General features: G+C 24.0%; 1 protein-coding gene across 1 annotated transcript in view; it reads right to left on the bottom strand.

Annotated features, from left to right (window-relative positions):
- Positions 1–3702, bottom strand: part of LOC111633497 (MAP kinase-activated protein kinase 2-like) — a 57262-nt gene extending 53560 nt beyond the window's left edge. The window contains exon 1 of the mRNA XM_023378076.1: positions 3320–3702. Coding sequence (XP_023233844.1) covers positions 3320–3691 — 372 coding nt within the window. The 5' untranslated portion in view covers positions 3692–3702. The remainder of the gene's footprint in view (positions 1–3319) is intronic.
- Positions 3703–22558: the final 18856 nt, after the last annotated feature.

Below are 22558 nucleotides of genomic sequence, written 5' to 3'. Positions count from 1 at the left end.
TATATGCTCTGCATGCCACTTATATACAAGGTGCATTCCATAAGTAATGCGACCAAATTCATAAAAAATAATTTATTAAACATATTAGTCAAAAATCTTCGAAATAGCACCCTCCTGCATCGATACACTTGTGAAGGCAGTGTTTCCAGGCCTGGAAGGCATTCTGGAAGGCCTTCTCCGGAATGTCCTTTAGAGCTGATGTAACATAAGCCTTGATGTTTTCAATCGAGTCCCAATGTTTCCCTTTCATGGTCCCTTTTAAGCGAGGAAACAAAAAAAAGTCGGTGGGAGCCAGGTCAGGACTGTAAGGTGGCCAGGAAATCATTGACAATGAGCATGCTGTGGCTTGGTGCATTGTCGTGATGAAGTTTCCACATGTCCTTGATGTCACGTTGGCAACACGCGACCTTCCTTTTCAGTCTTTTGAGCACTTCCAAGTAGAAAGCTGCATTTACAGTGATACCTGCTAGGACCACTGTAAATGCAGCTTTCGTGGTGGATAATGCCTCTGACGTCAAAGAAGACGATGAGCATGGTTTTGATCCTGAACTTGCTCATGCATACCTTCTTGAGGTGGGGCAACTTGTGCCATTGGAAAACGTGTGATTTGGACAACAATCACTCCCAAAGGCCTGCTGAATTAATGTAAAGGTTTCAGTGGTGGACTTCCCAAGTTTAATGCAAAATTTGATAGCGTAACGATGCTCCACAAAATGATCCATTGCGCCATGTTACATTATCTCAAAACGGGGTTCACAGGAACGAACGTCCTCACCCACCAGCAGCTTAGAAGCAAATGAGACCAAGAGAGTTTTGCTAACACCCATGCCATCTAGTGAAGCTAACACCCATGCCATCTAGCGCAGCAGGTTAGAACTAGATATGGCATATCATTGCATCATGAAAAAATTGGTTGCATTACTTATGGAACGCACCTTGTATATATATATATTACACAGCATATATAAGTGGCATGCACCAAGAAAATCATTCATACATTTAGTCTGAATACATGGAGCATTGTCATCTTGAACCATCATCTCTTCATTTTCATACTGATCTTTAATCATTGATAACAAGAAACATTCCAAAATTTACATATATAATTTGGCTGTTACACTTGTTTTAAGACTAGCAGGAAAGGACAAGGAAAGGACATTTTCCTTGTCCTTTCCATGATATTTATCTTTATATCAGAATGAACTGCAGAAATTTGGAAGATTTCTTGAAGCACAGCTTGGGGAATTTTTCTTGCTCTTCCTCCAGTCAAATACATCATTATCATCATCATGCTTCAAGTAAATGTACAATTCATTGATAAAGATAATATATTCCTACCTCTCAGGATTCATTCTGTACACTTTTACCCATTTCAGTCTGATACATAACAGTTTCTTCAATATATCTGGTCTCTTCTTTGCCTTTCAAGTACTATAGCCTATTGCTTTGCTATCATCTCTTACTGTTTTAATCACTAGCATTAACTCCACTCTGTCTATTCAAAATTTAATTCTTTTGACATCATAAAATAATTGTTAGAACAAATTCTTTGTAACAGCCTGTTGTCTTTCTCACTACTCTTTCATTTTCTGCATGACCTTTAGATTTATACTGAACCAGTAAGTTGATCTTCTTTCAAGGTTGATACTGAACTTTGAGCTTATTCAAATGCTTTTGTAACTTCTGTTTGTGAACATACTTCCTGCAATAATCTTTTTGCATTCTCTGACAGTTATGATATGTAAGCCATTTTGAGGATACAACCATGAAGGTAAATGGTTTATAAATACTAGCTAATTTACACATCCATATATAACAATCAAGCTAATTTGCATGCTTATTTACACAGGAATTACTAATATCAATTACTTTTGTCCAAGGTGTGGCATTACAATTTTGTGATTATAAACATTAAAAGTGTTCTTTCAATACAGTTCAAACATTCATTATGTTATTATATCATTGCTATAAGGATATAATAACAGCAAGTTTAAGTGATACATTTTATTATGTATTCAAAAAATTTAAAACTAACAAAGTAATAGTTTTTCATTATCAACTATTTTTGTAGTCAATGTTGCATTTCTTCAGAGAACATTAAACAATGTAAGATATCTTATTTTAAATAAGAGTCTTTGAATTATTTAATGTTTACTTTTTTCAATTTTTATATTCTACAAGTTCTTTTTTTTTATATGTAATTTAAACATATAAGAATTGAAGTGTTTTAAATTACTTTAGATATAGTTTCTATAATAAAAGAATACATTTTTATTATGATTTATAAACATATATAACAACTAAGAAAAGAAAGTTGCATTAATTAATATAGAATTGTTTTTTTTCCTTTTACACAATATTTAAATTGGTTTTGTAGATTATTGACATACATTCATGCTATTAACAGTGTTGTATTAAAAACTGATTCATCCATTCCTATTAAAAGACTATTTACTATCTTCAGATAAAACAAGAGAGATTGATTATCTGATGAGAAACTAAGTCACCCTGAACAAGTTGATATCAAAGCAAAGAAAAAAAAAGAGAATTCACTTTTCATATTATTATAAATTCTTACACTTTTTACGAACCAATATATTTACAAATAATTAAGTATTACATTAATATAAACACACAAAATCAGTAGATATCTCAAATAAATAAACTTATATGAAATATCTACCAATTTTGTGAGAGATTAGTAATAATAATTCAAAAATGTTTGTATTAATTTAATTAACATTATGTGATATGTAAACAATATAATAATTTTATTACATTATGCATACATAATTCTAATTGTAATGTTTGTAATTAGATTCATAACTATAACAAATTCATGAATTTATATTATTGTGTTACTCAAATAATACATTATTAAATAGTGAAGTTAATTATCTAACATAAACATAGACCCAGGATAAGAGATTTCTATTTAAACTTCCATTACCAATATATTTACACTAATATTACTCACAAATGAAATAATCTCAAACTTATCTATAATATTACATTTTTAAAATATATATGTATTTGAACGTTCAGACATTTTATTACTCAATTTAAAACGAAATAATTGTTCACAGCAGTGATGATGACTAACATTAATTAAATTTGGTGAGCCATTACTTAGTTGGATGCTGATTAGTTGGAAGTAGCATTACTAAATTATTAAATATTTCAGGAAATAAACTGTTTTATAAATGAAATAGACGGTTCAGCATGAAAATAACCGAGTTAATCTAACTTCCGCCAACAGTAACTCAATTTCTATTCTTGATGTGAAAGGATGTAGAACTAATTATTACAGCCTACTTACCTTAAGTGCGTATTTTTGTCTTGTTTTTTTACTATAGCATTCTACAACTTTCCCGTTAATTCCTAAACCGAGTACTTTTTCCGAAATAATATATTCCTGCGTGAGTGGCGATGATTTAGGAACAAGAGTCGATCGTGCATTGCCTAGTTTGTCGTAATCGCACATTGTATTAGAATTTATCTTGGGTAATAGACACACACAAGCACTAAAAACCAACTGAAATAATTCACTTAATAAACGAAATAAAGCGACGACTTTATATTCATGAATGACAATTGGAAAAGGATCAAAAACAAAATACAAATTTAGAAAATACACATCACTAACATCCATCCACGGCTGCGAGTTTTCATAGCAACTCGCCACTCGCATAACCCCCAGAGGGCGACTTGTTCTCGTTGGTAGACGAAACGATTGCATAAGAAATTTCTCTTGTGACGACACAATATAAAACTGCCAATTGCATATGCTTTTTCTGTGTAGGACGGAATTACAGTATTTTTTCATTTAACTCTATAATTGGAAGTGTGAATATAGTCGATTTCTTCTTCAATTTTTATATTTTTTTACAATCCTTGACATATTTATTCAACAAAAATAAATCGTATATTTCGAATATATTTATTTTATTTCGTGTTTATAACAAGATATTTTCTACGCATTATGCTAGTAAAAAAAAAAAAAAACTTTTCTTTATGTTAATAATCTTCTCGATTATTTAGAATTTATAAAATACTTTAAAAGCAATCGAATTTAAAATTTTGTTTCAAATCACGAGAAACATGTTTTCTAAATTAAAAACAGAGAATGTTTCCAAAAATAATTAAGTGGGATTTTTCTAAATTTCTCTCGAAAATAGTGAGTCAATTTTTTTACTTATATATTTAAAATAATTATAATTTTTATTCGTTATAAACTTCCTTCTATTGTTATTGTGCCAACTCTGCGGGAATAATAGAAGGTAGTGTGCATTTTACACCAGATACTAGAAACTTTAAACTAACTTAATTTGATATGACATCATTACTTCGTTGTATACGTATTTATGATTTAATTTATTGTAATCGATTTATGATACATCTAAAAATTTGACAAATGAATAGAATTTATTCATTTCCTGAACTTACACTCTTTATGAACATATCTGATATTTTTTTCTCTTTTATAGATATTTTTGTTCATATATATTTAAGTTTTAAAACAATTTTACATTATTTTAAGAAAGTTTTCAAGCTACAAATCCATTTTTTTTATATATTGTGTAGGCTAATAAATTTAAATTTTATTTTTTAGACATTAATAGTATGTATATAAATATGTTTTGGTGTTTATATACCTGCATATACCTTCGTCTGAGTGCATAAAAAAATGAAATGATAATCTTATTTTATGTATATAGAGAAAGCATGATGAATATTTTCTAGCATTTCATTATTTATTTCATTGTAAAACAATCTATATAAGCTTTGATTGGATATTTTACCTGGAAATGTGACTTCAAAATCAGATTAATTTAAAAATTGAGTGTTATAAAACAGAAAATTAAACTTTCAAAGAATGGATAAGATCAAAATCTATAAAACATTTTACAGATTATTGAGCATATAAGTTTTACAATTTATATTCAATAATTTGTTTTTATATAATCTCATTCAGTAACAATCTTTGTTAAATTTATAACAATGAGGTGAATACCTATACTTATAATTGCGCAAGAATTAAATGTATTGCTTGTATGTTCATCTGATCTTTGTAAAAATTTTTAATAAGATATTTAATACAAAAATATCTATCCTTATTTCCTATTAATTATATTATTACACTATGCAAAGTTTTATAGAAATGTGCAATTGTTTTTTTTTCTTTTTGTATTTTATTTATTTTTGGAGTTAGGTCAACTTCACAAGCAAATCATTTAAATGTTATAGAAGATGAATCAAATGAAAATATGTGATTCAATTTTATAATTAAATGTAGGCTAATTAATATCTGCGTATGAAGTATGTTCAGTATAAATTATTTAAAAAATGTTTACACCTATCAGGAAGTTGTTTGACTACCGTGCAATATTTCTCGAGCCGAAATGTTAACTAATTCATGTTTAATAACTTAAAACATGGATTTTTTGCTGGACGATTCCATATTGTCGTCTCTTAGAAACGAGGTAGGGAAGGTTTATTGAAAGAAACTGATTCGCATCATCCCATAGCTAATTTTAGTAAATCGAAAAATGCTATATTTTATTAATAATAATAACTGTATTTACGCGTATATTAGGCTAATGCAATACGCACAAAGTGTGCTATTTCGATAATTATCTAGGTAACTAAGGTAGAGTAATAAATAATTAATCATTTTCATTATTTTCATCAGGAAATGACGAGAGAAATGCGAAAGATAAAACAATTGTTTATTCAGGTGTTTTTTTTTAAATGAATTGTATAAAATATTTTTGTTCAAATCTTATACATTATCAAAGTTGACATTTGAAAGCATCGAACATTCATCATTACCTGTGCTTTAAGTTAAGTACGGTATACAATACAGGAAAAGACGAATTATATGTATTAAAGTAAAATATTTTTTCCTTAAAAGAGCAATTTATGAAAAGCATAAGAAGTTTAAAAACAATCGGAAACACAAAAGTCTTTTCAAATCTATCAAATTAGAATTGTTATCAGCAAACCGTTTCTCTCGTTAAATAACAGATTACAAATAATAATACAGTATCTTTGTAGAAATGGTAAATTCATATTAGGCCTGTAGTCCGCGCAGAGAAAGAGTAGACAAGAGTCAGTCCGAGAGGGGAGGGTTAGGTATGGAAACACGTAGGAGTTGATGCATGATCACAGTAATAAAACTTGTAAAAAAAATAAAATTATTTATGATAAAAACATTTTTTAAATGTAAAAATAAAACAGCTGAAAGAGATCAGATCCATGTGTTAACTTTTACATGTCCCCTTCCATTCCATTCATCTGGCATAGACCCAATCAGGCTGATTCATGTCTACTCTTTCGCTATGGTAACCATAGCTATTGTGTTTTTAATCAATAGTCCCATGGGCATGTCTGTAAACTGCTTAGCACAGATATGGGTGAGTATGCAGTTAATCGTTACGATGCGTTACAAGAAAGGGAGATTAATAAAAGCGTTAGGTAATGGTAGGGACTTTAGGTGGTTGTTTATTAAATATGTTAGAATTTAGCTACTGGTAGTTTTTGGCCAAATAGCAATAACTTCTGATTTGTCTATAACTTTTGCTGTATAATTCTCCAAAAAACGAACATGAAAGAAAAAGGCGTTGCATAGCTAATATTGATAGTACAGTACCGTTCATGTTACTACTTTGTATATGTAATTAATTAATAAAATAATATAACATTCAGTGCCCGTACTATGTGCTATTTCTTAGTATAATTAAAGAAATTGATAGAAAAAATGCAATTTATAATTTTGGGGAGAGTTTTTATTAAACTTTTTCTGTCCTGTTGGTAGCAAGAGCACCTTTTAGTAAGCCCATTATGGATTCGGTCAATGGGGTGGCCGGCAGGTGTCCGACAATTTAGACGGACTACCCCAAATTTCCTGAGGTGTTTTGACCAGTCCGGATTTGATCCTGGGTTCCCATAGCGGTAAGCTATTTACCGCTTGTCCATCCGGCTGTCTTTTGCGGATGGTATGCGTGACAGCGTATGAAGGGATTCCAGAGGGTTGGGATGTTAGTTGAAAAGTATAAAAATAGCTTTACGTAATTTATGGGCAATCTCATATGTAATAGGTGCCTGCTGTGTTTTTATTAGTTATTATTTTACTAATTTTCAGTGATCCAGAACCATATATTCCTCAATTTATGAAATTTAGATATGATATAATAAAGGTTACTAATGAAGCTTTAACAAGATTAAAATTTAATGAGAAAATATTTAATAAAATTTAATTTTATGTTTCTTATTTGTTTTCTGGCTTCTGCTTAATGTAGACAAGATTTTTATTAGAATCTTCAATATTTATAAATATTTCAGATTTGCAGTTTAATTTATCAATATTTGTAATATTTTTCACGGACACCTATATTATGTATTTTTAAATATAAAATTCAAAAATGTAAATTGTGAACAAGTAGAATGGCTCACTTCTTTGAGAATAATGTTATGAAAGTTTTTGGAGTATGGCGACAATAAAATGCAGAATTATCATTAATTGATCGTCGAAGAATGTTCTTTCCAAATGCTGCTATTGTACGTATTGTGGAAAACTAATTTATTCTATCATTTGAAAAACATTTATTTTCATTTAAAATTTTAAACTGATATCGATTGAGAAAACTTCATTTTAATTCTTGTAAAGGAATGACAATGCAGTTATTTTTCAATCGCATTATTTGATTGATTGAATTTAATATTTAATCGTTATCTTCCAGAAAGCATAAACGCTGCGTCAGTAAATGTATTGTAGTATTCTCTGCAAAAGATAATGGCTTTATTAAGAGTAATAGTTTAGTTTATTTGTTAAAAGTAATATTATCTATAACTAACTACATATGAAAACATACAATTATTTTATTACTTTACATAAGAAAAAGATTTAACGTAATGAAAGCTCAGATGAATGGGTAATGAATAAGCTATTTCTATTTTTAAAAGAGAATAATTTTCTTGTTATTTCATTTATTTAAAAAAAACGTATTTTTGTGATAGATTTTAATCGTTTTATTTCTATGATTATGTCTATTTATTGTTTTTATCCGTTAAACTTTGAAAGAGCATTGCCAAAAGACCAAAAAATAAACATTAAATGAACATGAGGAGCGAGAAACAAAATGACGAAAATATATAAAGCTTCAGGAGAAAGAAAAGCATTTTGGTGAAAACAAGAATAGCTCTAAAATATTAATTGTGTATTAAATTAAATCATTAAAAATATTTCCTTCAAAATACAGTTGAACCTATCTATCTCAAACATGCTTATCTCGAAAATCTCTCTATCTCAAAATTTATTTTTTTCCTGCATTTTCATTCTAACTTAATGTATTTTTCATATTTATCTCAAATAATTTTCTTCCAAAACTTCTATATTTCAAATTATGGACCGAAGTGTCAATTACAATTTTAAAGCTCAGTGACTGCATTTTGGTACTATTGCAATTGCAGTTGAGAAACATCTCTTGCAATACAGTATATAGTTTCAATTAATAAAGGTATATACAGTACTTGCTATTGTATTAATACAATACCGTACCTCCAATCAAACCTATTACTGTTTACTTATAGGAAACTTATATTTCGAATATTTCCTCGTTTCCGTGAGATTCCAGATAGAGAGGTTTAGCTATAATTCATGTAATTATAGGAAAACTTCATTTCATTTTTTTTCAATTTTCTCTATGTTGTATCTATTATTTCATCGAACTTAACAGTAAATTGTTTTGTCCAATATTTATAAATGTTCATTAGATAAATCTAATTGGTTAAAATTACAGACAGTTGTTACATCTTTGGTCGCTTATTCAATTAGTCAATGAAATAATTGAATGAATCAACCTATTGTACTTCATCTATATTGTATTATTTAATGTACAGTACTATTTGATTTTATATGTGTTGCATTTTTTTTAAACTTTTCCGATCTATTAACACTAAGAGGGTCTCTTTTAGTAAGTTCATTATGGGTCATCTGCCAGGACAGTGCTCGATATACCCGAACGGACTACTCCCGAAAAATTCTTGGGGTTTCTCGACCTGTTCGGATTACATTCTGGTAATTCCAGCGGTAGGTTGCCACCCTAACCGCTCGGCCATCCGGGCGTCTGATGATTTGTATTATATATTAAATCTTTCCAATAGACTTAATTTATGATTTATAAGAATATGAAATAAGTTTGTGAATGTAAATTCATGTATGAATATCAGATTCTTATATTATTCAGATATTATTCTTAGATTTATTGGTTTCAAAATATACCCAAATCATCTGATGAATTGGATTTACCAATTCATCAGATGATTGATCACATTATTCACATTGCCAGCGAAAATTGCTGTTGATCGGATTATTTTAGGCATCAAATTTTACTAGATTTTCAATTTTATGTTGAGAAACAACTAATTTATTTTAGTAATTGAAAAGTAAGTTTATTTTGTTAACTTAAATCCTACTATATCTTAAAGTTCGACATGATTTTGTTAATGTTATAGGACTGAAAGACTATTAGCTCTTTATATATATTAAAAAACCATTAGACAATTAGGCTATTTGTTTATTTGTTAGACTATTTTTCAATTTTCTCTTTAATTACATTTTGATGATCCATGTCTTTTTTTTTCCTTTGTTCTCAGAATATTGTTGTCAATTAATATAATTTTTTTATTTATTCTTTTTGGTTTATTATAATGAAGTCTTAATTTACTAAATTTATATTTTTATTTAAGTTATTATTTCCAAATTATGTAATTTATTCTTTTAGTAAAACTTCTTTTAATACAGTATTTTCAGATGACTGATATTGTAAACATAACTTTACACATTATATTTATATGCTTTTTCATGGTTTATATGGAAAATATGTACGATATCAAAATTTTTAATATAAATAAAACTAAAAACTATTTTTTTAAGAAAAAATAAGTATTTGTAAATTTTTAAAGAGAAAAATTAAAACTAGAAAATAACGTAAATCACAATAAACTTTTTCTAGAGATATTTGGATGGTCTATGAAATATGAAGGAAAAGTTTTAATTGTAAGAAAAGACAATTTTAAATAACATAACAAAAGCAGAGCCAAGATAAAAATAAAATTATGAATATAAAACAGTTTGTAGCCTTTCTTTAGCTTTATTTTTCCCCTGGGAAGAAGGAAGTCTAGTCCAGGTGAGAATCATACCCGAAGCTTCCCGATGTGACTTAAATAGAACACATGCCAGCCACTTCAATTGTCTCTTTCTGAATAACAATTCGTGAATAGTTTGTCGCGACAGTCTAATATGGAAAATTTAATAATTCTATCGGAAACAGATACAAAATCATTGTTCAATCTTCAGATATATCATCTATCTACATGTTAAATATTTTGAAATTTATCTTTATATTTAGGATTAAAGTACTGTATTTCTATATGTGACTGATAATGTTTATCTCATTGTAATCTACTTTATTTTTTCAAGTTTCCTTTAAGCGTGATTTCTTTTGAATAAAATCTTTTGTCCTATTATCACAATAAAAAGAAAATAAAAAGCGTTTTTTGTCACTATTCTTTATTGTAAGTTTACATTTTTTTTCTTTCTTTCCTTCTTTCTTTATTATTCTTTTATTGTTATTACTTTGTAATTGTAAAAACAAACACAGAAAAAAGACAAAACAAGAAGAAACTAATGAGGTAAGTTATTTATTAATGTTAATAAAATCAGAAGTTGCAAGGAGGTAATAACATCAAGAAAAGAGACACAAAGCATTTTTGTTTCCTTTTCTTAATATGTTTTAGATAAGAGGTAAAATCATTACAATAAAATCATTAAAATTACGAAATTATTAAGATTATTTCATATTATTTAATTCAAAATAACGAATGCAGAATAAAAAATTCCTAATTGTTTGTCTTCAAGCTTTGCCATTCTGGAAAATTTTCTGCTGATCATTTGTATCGAAGTTAAAAATGATCACAAAATTTCAAGATGTGATAGAAAACATTTCTTCATAAATAAATAACTTCGAGTGGAAAACTGTAACAATCACAAGTGATTGATTAACTAGAAGTGAATAATATTTTAATGTAATAATATTTGTCTGATTAAAATATATTACAAATACAATATAATGTTCTTAGTTTGAATAATAATAACATACGAATTTTTAATTTTCTGAAGAAACCGAATATAAGTTAATTTCCTCATACAATTATATCTGTAGATGTAATATTTTACTTGGCAATTAATCAATTTTTATAAATATTAATATTTAANATTTTGTTTTTTTATGAAACTTTTAAGTTGAAAATTTTATGAAATTTAAGTAAAATTTTATTTATACGTGAAAATAACTATGTTAAATAAAAAATGTGTTGAATGTTTTTATCTTTCTCTCTTTTTTTTGTTATCATAAAATTTGTTTTAGAAAGGATTACAAAACATTTTTAACATACAGGTAAGTTTGTGAAAAACACTTTTAAAAAGGCTTAACCCGATTAGCCTTTTTTTTCACTCTCTTCCTGCGCCTCTGAAACGATCAGGCTGTTAAAAATTTACAACACACCACTGAATACCATATTTATTAATGAAATCGTATCATTTTATTAGTTAGATACAGTATATAAAATATATTGTTACAAATATCTCCGGCCTTTGCGTTGTTATTTATAAAATTCATGTTAAGAAAATCGCAAATATAACTTAAAACAATTTGTTTTAAATACATAAAGTTACTGCATATCATTGTATGAATAAAATAACAAATAACTTCAAAGATTTTCATTGTAGCTATAATTAGGGAAAGGTGAGATTCTATTCACACATATAATCTATAAATTTTAAATAATGCATTTTTTCATTTAATAATACTATTTATCAAAAATTTGTTTCGTATTATATCAATTATATAATGAATTAGTATTTAAATTTAAACGAACTTTTAAACTAGCACACTATGTACTTCATAGCTTAATGTATAAGGACGGCTCGATGGTCGAGCATACTACGCCAGGATAGCCGAAGCGGCTAGTCTGATGCCTTAACCCTCTTGGCCATCCCGGAGACCTAAATAGAATCATAGCTGATCGAAAAACTCCAAAAAATTTTAAGGGATGGTCTGCTCTGGTCCCGTCTGCTACCACACGACCACTCTATTGTAGACTTGATCGAACCCACGAGGAGGACGGGCCTGAAGAAATGCTCTCTTAATGTTTACAGGGCAGAAAGAGTAATAATTCAACAAAAACCTAGTAAAATATTTTTAAAAATTAAATATATTCAGTGATGCATTGGAACTAGCTCGCGCGAGCCGGGTGTTACATTTGATGAATGGATACGTGATAAAGGATAAACAGTGTTTTACATACTAAAAGCTTGACTTCTATTTGTTTCTGCAAACAAAAAAAAATACGACCTATTTTTTCTGAATTAGAACTTTACGAATGAACTACACGTTTAATATTTTTATCTCCTTAATTAAGAAACTAAATTTAGGAAAATTTTTCTTAGTCTTTTACTATTTAATGAAGAAAAACTATTTAAAAATAAATTCCAGTGTAGTACTATTTGATTTACTAGTACTATTTGATTTTATATGAGTTGCATTTTTTTAAACTTTTCCGATCCATGAACACTAAGAGGGTCTCTTTTAGTAAGTTCATTATGGGTCATCTGCCAGGACAGAGCTCGATACTCCCGAAAAATTCTTGGGGTTTCTCGACCTGTTCGGATTACATTCTGGTAATTCCAGCGGTAGGTTGCCACCCTAACCGCTCGGCCATCCGGGCGTCTGATGATTTGTATTATATATTAAATCTNAGTCTATATCTGAATTTATGACAATCAATTTACTAGGAAAAAAATTAAAAGATTGGTAGACTATACCTTTTGTAAAATCGTGGTAATAGATTGGCCGCAGACAGTACAGTAGAATACATCATAAAAGACTTGTAGTGCGAACCAAATTGTTATTTGAAACTTATTATAAAATACAGTAATTTTGTTTTTTTTTTTTTTTATGAAACTTTTAAGTTGAAAATTTTATGAAATTTAAGTAAAATTTTATTTATACGTGAAAATAACTATGTTAAATAAAAAATGTGTTGAATGTTTTTATCTTTCTCTCTTTTTTTTGTTATCATAAAATTTGTTTTAGAAAGGATTACAAAACATTTTTAACATACAGGTAAGTTTGTGAAAAACACTTTTAAAAAGGCTTAACCCGATTAGCCTTTTTTTCACTCTCTTCCTGCGCCTCTGAAACGATCAGGCTGTTAAAAATTTACAACACACCACTGAATACCATATTTATTAATGAAATCGTATCATTTTATTAGTTAGATACAGTATATAAAATATATTGTTACAAATATCTCCGGCCTTTGCGTTGTTATTTATAAAATTCATGTTAAGAAAATCGCAAATATAACTTAAAACAATTTGTTTTAAATACATAAAGTTACTGCATATCATTGTATGAATAAAATAACAAATAACTTCAAAGATTTTCATTGTAGCTATAATTAGGGAAAGGTGAGGCAAAGTAGATAGATGAGGCAAAGCGAATCACGGTGGTTTTTAACCATACAGTTTAAAAGGTGGGCACCAGTGCTATTATCTAAGGTTAAGTTAGTACCTAAACCTGACGAAAAGCACAAAATAATTTGAAAATTTCAATATTCTAAAATCCATCGGCAAATTTGAGACACCACCAGTGCTTACTTGAATTGAAAAAATAATAATAACGAAGTTTACACTTAAAAATTATGAAATTTTGTACGGAGGATTTCCAAAGCTGTGTTAGAGCGAAACCGGGAGTCGTGTTTTATGAGGATATCTTCAATTTTCAAGCCGTGTTGAGAAGTACCGTGTTGTACCAGGGATATCTGTATGTGCAAATAAAAAAATTTATTCTTTTTGTTATTATGGATTTGTTTTATTTTATTTCAATATTTAGTATAATTATCTATAATAGGTACAGGTTTTCTATGTTAACTTATGGGTCAACTTTGCCTCTTACTAGTGATCCGCTTTATCCACACCGTGGGAGAAAGTGGATATTTTACATAGTTCTAGAAAAACCTAGTATGGTATGCTAACGCGAAAACGTATGCAAATCCACAAAGTAACAGAATAATTTATAATGTTTAGCTCGTGAGTGGATAAAATTTCAGAAGCCAAATGTATTTCAGTGTTAAACTTTACCGATTCACTTTGTCCCACCTTTCGCTGTATGTTCCGGTTTGTAACTAAACTGAATTTTAATATGTACTGTATAAATGCATAGTTTCAAAGATTTTCATTGTAGCTATATTCATACAGAGTCAATAATTAGAGAAGGTGAGACATCATAACACCATAAAACATTATTAGGCAAAACTTTACTGATGAATTAAAAATGATAAAAGATATGGCTCCTGCAGATAACTACAAGGAAATATCTGTCATGCATGTGTGCATTTTCGTTGTTACAGAATTATTTCGTCACATTAAAAACCTGTTTTAAATCTTTTCCTGTAATTTTAAAGCATTTTTTACAATTATTTTCAGGAAAATAATAATAATTTTAAACAATATTTTTTTATTTCTGAGTAGTCTAGTCAGAAGCTTATAACATCAAATGCACACAAGAATTTTAAAATTACATAAATAAAAATACAAAAATTATTAGACCTATAATATAAAAAGTCATGAAATTTATTACTTTTTTTATCTGTTGAAAGATGAATATAAGCTTGTCTTTCCGTGTTCCCTTGAATATATAGGCTTACTCCAGAACAGCGGTCTGCAACCTTTCTGACCTCACGGACCACTAAACTTACAATTTTGAATCCCACGGACCACTATCATAAATTTTTCAAACAATACAAAATCTGTAGAATAATGATCATAAAAGTTCAATTTTACTATATAAATATGAAACTCGCTCGTTTAATTATAAAAATTAATGCAAGCCTAAAGTTCATTGCTGTTTGAAATAAGTTTATGGATTCTTAGTGCATTTCCACGAAAGAAGATACTCACAATATTGTTTATTGTTCATTATTTATTGATAACAGTCACTTCGTACTCGGTTTTAGATTCGAATAAAAATCCCCAATGAGTGAAAAAAGCAACTAAGTATTTTGCATTTCTTTCGTAATACTTCGCGTAACCTTCAGTTGATCAATGTACAGATTTCTCCACGGACTACCCAAATTTTCTCGCGGACTATCAATGGTCCACGGACCACCGGTTGTCGACCGCTGCTCCAGAAAACCAGCCAAATATATATGCCCATATATATAATCAATTAGGCTATATCCATGTAAAGTACTAATGTTTAGGAAACCCATTTGTGTTATTAATGAATTTACGTATTCTTTGTATAAGGTTCCTTAATCTTGTACAATGACATCATTACATAAGGTTAGGGGACCTTATTTTTAAGCAGACGAAAGACAAGTTGAGGAATTTTTTAATAATTATAATATTTTTGTTATGATGTCATACGAATGGAAAGTAAATAAATATAACTTCTTTGCTAAATCAATTCATATTTGGCTTATAGCAAGAAATGAAGTAGGCTATAATTTTGGTTTCGTCGATGGCTTTTAATGAGCATGAACACTTTATAATCATGTGCCTTTAAAAAATACAAAATAATAATATAATCTATAATTGTTATCAATTTATATTAATATAAAATAATAATTTCAAATTAATTTGTTTGTGAAATCATTTTTACAATTCATTTATTTTAATTAAAAAATTTTAAAAAGAAGTGTAAATTCTTCACATACAAGAATAAAATGGAAACCGACAAGTGTTTCAAGTGTAATGAGAAAAAGTACGTCATCACATACTGTGTTGTGGTTGATCCAAAATACGGACCTTACAGTATTTTTATAAAGGATGCTGCTTATAATTTTTGCCCTTAAAGTAGCTCTTCTAACCTGTGGTGTCGCAAGGTAAGGTCAATGGAGAACTTTTTGCGCTATGCGAACTCTACTATTTCAAAAAAGTATCTAGTACTATAGTAGTAAAGTATATATACTTTCCATTTGTGCATATTATTTACAAACAAGAAAAAATTATGCTAATAGAAAATGCTATTCATGCGTTTTTTAAAACTAAAATAAAGTAAGAATTGCGGACGAATAATTAAATTACACAGTAGTTTAAATATTTATTCGTACTGTTTATTATATGAATCTTTCGTCAGTTTTATTTATCTTTCATAATTTCTTATTTGCTTCATTAAAGCAACATTTTGTTGTTTTTACAAACATTTAGATTTTAAAAATTTTAAAACCTTTAAGCCTTCTTCATTCTATATTTTCAATTGGAAAAGATACTTTTGTAATAAATGAATAATGTCCAGAAAAATACAAAAACAAGGAACTTGTCAAACAATGGAATAAATAACTAATAGATTGCTTTAGAAAAGTAATAAATAACTACTAAAAAATTAAGTTATATTTAAAATGATTTAAAAAATTTTTAAAATAAAGAAAGATTAAAAAAAATTTTTAAAGTAAAAAAGATTAAAATTGATTTTTTGTATTTATTAATATAAAGTTTTGTATAATAATTAATTTACATTTACTTTATACTTTCTCTATAGGCTTACAGTTAACTTCATACAAAAGACAAAAATTAAGGAAAAACTGATTTTATAATGTAAAGTTATATTTAACAATTATGTGTTTTCATTCAAGGAAATGTTACACATGTCAATATCCTAAATACATATTTCAATAATTTTAAAATGATTTCCAAAGAAGCACCCACACTGAAAAATTTGTTATTATATTCCAACTTCAAAAAAACTGGAATATAATAGACCTAACAAATTTTTTAAAACTAATGTGATTTGAAAAATTTTCTCTATATGATTCATGTTTTTTTTTCAATAATGAAAAAATCAAAATAGTTTATATAGACTAACATCATTTCAAATTACATTGTATAAATAGACATAGCATTTATTAAAATGATGATCTAAGCTTATGTACAGGACTAATATTTTTTAATTCTTTTTTTTTCATTAATTAAATGTGTTATTCAAATTAAAAGAATTTTGGATGAGTCACTTTTTGACCGATTGTCGTACTTTCCCTATTATATATAACAGCCGGAAAAGTAAGAACTAAAATCTGTTTTTGACTCTAGTTAATTTTAATTATATTTATGTAAGTCTAGGTCTATAATTTTATAATATGTAACCTATAAACATATAAAAGCTACATAGATAGTTTCTCTATGCCATTTAATAGACATCACATAAACTGGCATTATAGACTAATATAGAGACAATGGCATTAAGTAATGACTTTATGCCATTAAATGGCATAAAGTCATTAGTTAATGTCATTCAATACTCAATTACATGACATTTGTGTCCCTGGTAAGCGGCAAATCAGAATAGAAACATCCGGCAAGGGCTCTTGCTCGACTTTCCCGGCACTCGAAGAGGAGATTAAAAGGATCATTAGGAAGTCTGATAATTTTCAATTAGCCTATACTAGGATATAAAATTTAAATATAACAAAAGTTTAAAATGAGTAATCTTGTTGAATTATGATAACAATCTCCATTTAAAAAAATATTTAAGTTTAAAAAACAATACGACACTAGCGGCAAGTTAAAATTTTGTGTGGTGCCATCTGTTATGAGATGTTATTAAAAATATCTTTTATATCATTAGTGAGGATGCAGCCCAAGTTTTCATCTCTTAAACGTGAACGTCGAACGTCGACGTCGAGTCGCCGCTTACAAGATAGCGGCGCTCGACGTTCACGTTTCAGAGATGAAAACTTGGGCCGCAACCTTGCTATTAATTATTATAAAAAGACAAAAAAGTCTTAATTTTGAAGGAAGAGATGAATTTTTTTTAATTATTACAAATTCCAATAATGAGTAAATTTTAAATTCGACCCCACTCGAGATAAGACAAATGATCCCCTTCATCTTCTCATCCTTCTCTTCCATATTCCAAAATTTAATATCGTCAATGTCCTTATATACAAGTTATCATACTAAATTTCGTTTCTTAATCTTTACTCGATCCTGTGATATTAAACAAAATAAACTCCAACACACATCTCTGGAATTTTTTCCCGTGTATTGACTTTTTTGAGCTTCAGGGATCTCAAATAAGACCCGGAAGGATTAAAATTGACAGGATTAAAATACATTCCCAAGTTATAACAGCTGGAAAAGTAATAATTGGTTCAATGTGTTATTGGTAATTGTCATAGATTACATTTTCTATAATAAAATGTTTAATAGTTTTTGTCCATTCACTCTTTGAAATGATTACAAAATAAATAATTTCACTCGAAGATAAAGAATCTAACATTTTTGACACATTGTATCTTATTCTTGGAATACTGAAGACAATCGTTCAATTTCTTTAATTTTAAAATCTTATTTAAATATTCAATGAAATCAGCATGTACTAATCGTTATAATAAATTCATGTAAAATGTGAACTTTTTACTTCAGAAGTTCTCGAAACTTACAAGAACTCGAATTCAATTAATCGACTATAAAGAAGATTTTATCATCTTCTGTCACTATACCCAATCGTACTCGGGATAGAATATGTCTCATCATTCTTTTTTTTTTGTTTTTGTCTCAAAAAAATTTGTACTTCATCATAGCTAAATAGATGCTTTCATAACTCAACCGAAATTAATGAGCCTAAATACTTATCTATTGCATTTTGTGATAATGAAACAAATGGAGATCGTTCATGGATCGAAGGAAGTTGTAATAAGCTACCAAGTAGATATACAAGAATAAAATGGAAACCGACAAGTGACATCCTGTAAGCCTAGAAGTTTGACAATGGCGTTTGAAACGTCGAGCATGATTCCACTGACGTTCCAAACGCCATTGTCGAACTTTTAGGCTTACAGGATGGCGGCGCTGAATGTCTGACGTTCACATTTTCGCGATGAAAACGTCGGCAGCAACCTCTCTAATAAAAGATGCTTAATGATAATGAGGCACTACGACCATGTTCAATCGTAAGTTGTATAAGCCTGTGAATAGTCATACCTTCAATGTCAAATGCCGCAATATCTTTTTTTTTTTTTTTTTTTTTTTTTTTTTTTTTTTTTTTTTTTTTTTTTTTTTTTTTTTTTTTTTTTTTTTTTTTTTTTTTTTTTTTTTTTTTTTTTTTTTTTTTTTTTTTTTTTTTTTTTTTTTTTTTTTTTTTTTTTTTTTTTTTTTTTTTTTTTTTTTTTTTTTTTTTTTTTTTTTTTTTTTTTTTTTTTTTTTTTTTTTTTTTTTTTTTTTTTTTTTTTTTTTTTTTTTTTTTTTTTTTTTTTTTTTTTTTTTTTTTTTTTTTTTTTTTTTTTTTTTTTTTTTTTTTTTTTTTTTTTTTTTTTTTTTTTTTTTTTTTTTTTTTTTTTTTTTTTTTTTTTTTTTTTTTTTTTTTTTTTTTTTTTTTTTTTTTTTTTTTTTTTTTTTTTTTTTTTTTTTTTTTTTTTTTTTTTTTTTTTTTTTTTTTTTTTTTTTTTTTTTTTTTTTTTTTTTTTTTTTTTTTTTTTTTTTTTTTTTTTTTTTTTTTTTTTTTTTTTTTTTTTTTTTTTTTTTTTTTTTTTTTTTTTTTTTTTTTTTTTTTTTTTTTTTTTTTTTTTTTTTTTTTTTTTTTTTTTTTTTTTTTTTTTTTTTTTTTTTTTTTTTTTTTTTTTTTTTTTTTTTTTTTTTTTTTTTTTTTTTTTTTTTTTTTTTTTTTTTTTTTTTTTTTTTTTTTTTTTTTTTTTTTTTTTTTTTTTTTTTTTTTTTTTTTTTTTTTTTTTTTTTTTTTTTTTTTTTTTTTTTTTTTTTTTTTTTTTTTTTTTTTTTTTTTTTTTTTTTTTTTTTTTTTTTTTTTTTTTTTTTTTTTTTTTTTTTTTTTTTTTTTTTTTTTTTTTTTTTTTTTTTTTTTTTTTTTTTTTTTTTTTTTTTTTTTTTTTTTTTTTTTTTTTTTTTTTTTTTTTTTTTTTTTTTTTTTTTTTTTTTTTTTTTTTTTTTTTTTTTTTTTTTTTTTTTTTTTTTTTTTTTTTTTTTTTTTTTTTTTTTTTTTTTTTTTTTTTTTTTTTTTTTTTTTTTTTTTTTTTTTTTTTTTTTTTTTTTTTTTTTTTTTTTTTTTTTTTTTTTTTTTTTTTTTTTTTTTTTTTTTTTTTTTTTTTTTTTTTTTTTTTTTTTTTTTTTTTTTTTTTTTTTTTTTTTTTTTTTTTTTTTTTTTTTTTTTTTTTTTTTTTTTTTTTTTTTTTTTTTTTTTTTTTTTTTTTTTTTTTTTTTTTTTTTTTTTTTTTTTTTTTTTTTTTTTTTTTTTTTTTTTTTTTTTTTTTTTTTTTTTTTTTTTTTTTTTTTTTTTTTTTTTTTTTTTTTTTTTTTTTTTTTTTTTTTTTTTTTTTTTTTTTTTTTTTTTTTTTTTTTTTTTTTTTTTTTTTTTTTTTTTTTTTTTTTTTTTTTTTTTTTTTTTTTTTTTTTTTTTTTTTTTTTTTTTTTTTTTTTTTTTTTTTTTTTTTTTTTTTTTTTTTTTTTTTTTTTTTTTTTTTTTTTTTTTTTTTTTTTTTTTTTTTTTTTTTTTTTTTTTTTTTTTTTTTTTTTTTTTTTTTTTTTTTTTTTTTTTTTTTTTTTTTTTTTTTTTTTTTTTTTTTTTTTTTTTTTTTTTTTTTTTTTTTTTTTTTTTTTTTTTTTTTTTTTTTTTTTTTTTTTTTTTTTTTTTTTTTTTTTTTTTTTTTTTTTTTTTTTTTTTTTTTTTTTTTTTTTTTTTTTTTTTTTTTTTTTTTTTTTTTTTTTTTTTTTTTTTTTTTTTTTTTTTTTTTTTTTTTTTTTTTTTTTTTTTTTTTTTTTTTTTTTTTTTTTTTTTTTTTTTTTTTTTTTTTTTTTTTTTTTTTTTTTTTTTTTTTTTTTTTTTTTTTTTTTTTTTTTTTTTTTTTTTTTTTTTTTTTTTTTTTTTTTTTTTTTTTTTTTTTTTTTTTTTTTTTTTTTTTTTTTTTTTTTTTTTTTTTTTTTTTTTTTTTTTTTTTTTTTTTTTTTTTTTTTTTTTTTTTTTTTTTTTTTTTTTTTTTTTTTTTTTTTTTTTTTTTTTTTTTTTTTTTTTTTTTTTTTTTTTTTTTTTTTTTTTTTTTTTTTTTTTTTTTTTTTTTTTTTTTTTTTTTTTTTTTTTTTTTTTTTTTTTTTTTTTTTTTTTTTTTTTTTTTTTTTTTTTTTTTTTTTTTTTTTTTTTTTTTTTTTTTTTTTTTTTTTTTTTTTTTTTTTTTTTTTTTTTTTTTTTTTTTTTTTTTTTTTTTTTTTTTTTTTTTTTTTTTTTTTTTTTTTTTTTTTTTTTTTTTTTTTTTTTTTTTTTTTTTTTTTTTTTTTTTTTTTTTTTTTTTTTTTTTTTTTTTTTTTTTTTTTTTTTTTTTTTTTTTTTTTTTTTTTTTTTTTTTTTTTTTTTTTTTTTTTTTTTTTTTTTTTTTTTTTTTTTTTTTTTTTTTTTTTTTTTTTTTTTTTTTTTTTTTTTTTTTTTTTTTTTTTTTTTTTTTTTTTTTTTTTTTTTTTTTTTTTTTTTTTTTTTTTTTTTTTTTTTTTTTTTTTTTTTTTTTTTTTTTTTTTTTTTTTTTTTTTTTTTTTTTTTTTTTTTTTTTTTTTTTTTTTTTTTTTTTTTTTTTTTTTTTTTTTTTTTTTTTTTTTTTTTTTTTTTTTTTTTTTTTTTTTTTTTTTTTTTTTTTTTTTTTTTTTTTTTTTTTTTTTTTTTTTTTTTTTTTTTTTTTTTTTTTTTTTTTTTTTTTTTTTTTTTTTTTTTTTTTTTTTTTTTTTTTTTTTTTTTTTTTTTTTTTTTTTTTTTTTTTTTTTTTTTTTTTTTTTTTTTTTTTTTTTTTTTTTTTTTTTTTTTTTTTTTTTTTTTTTTTTTTTTTTTTTTTTTTTTTTTTTTTTTTTTTTTTTTTTTTTTTTTTTTTTTTTTTTTTTTTTTTTTTTTTTTTTTTTTTTTTTTTTTTTTTTTTTTTTTTTTTTTTTTTTTTTTTTTTTTTTTTTTTTTTTTTTTTTTTTTTTTTTTTTTTTTTTTTTTTTTTTTTTTTTTTTTTTTTTTTTTTTTTTTTTTTTTTTTTTTTTTTTTTTTTTTTTTTTTTTTTTTTTTTTTTTTTTTTTTTTTTTTTTTTTTTTTTTTTTTTTTTTTTTTTTTTTTTTTTTTTTTTTTTTTTTTTTTTTTTTTTTTTTTTTTTTTTTTTTTTTTTTTTTTTTTTTTTTTTTTTTTTTTTTTTTTTTTTTTTTTTTTTTTTTTTTTTTTTTTTTTTTTTTTTTTTTTTTTTTTTTTTTTTTTTTTTTTTTTTTTTTTTTTTTTTTTTTTTTTTTTTTTTTTTTTTTTTTTTTTTTTTTTTTTTTTTTTTTTTTTTTTTTTTTTTTTTTTTTTTTTTTTTTTTTTTTTTTTTTTTTTTTTTTTTTTTTTTTTTTTTTTTTTTTTTTTTTTTTTTTTTTTTTTTTTTTTTTTTTTTTTTTTTTTTTTTTTTTTTTTTTTTTTTTTTTTTTTTTTTTTTTTTTTTTTTTTTTTTTTTTTTTTTTTTTTTTTTTTTTTTTTTTTTTTTTTTTTTTTTT

Source organism: Centruroides sculpturatus, unplaced genomic scaffold (assembly GCF_000671375.1).
Source record: "Centruroides sculpturatus isolate CEXI.00-Female unplaced genomic scaffold, Cexi_2.0 scaffold421, whole genome shotgun sequence".
Classification (NCBI taxonomy): domain Eukaryota; kingdom Metazoa; phylum Arthropoda; class Arachnida; order Scorpiones; family Buthidae; genus Centruroides; species Centruroides sculpturatus.
Note: the sequence above shows the minus strand (reverse complement) of the source record. Positions and strands in the feature narration are given on the sequence as shown.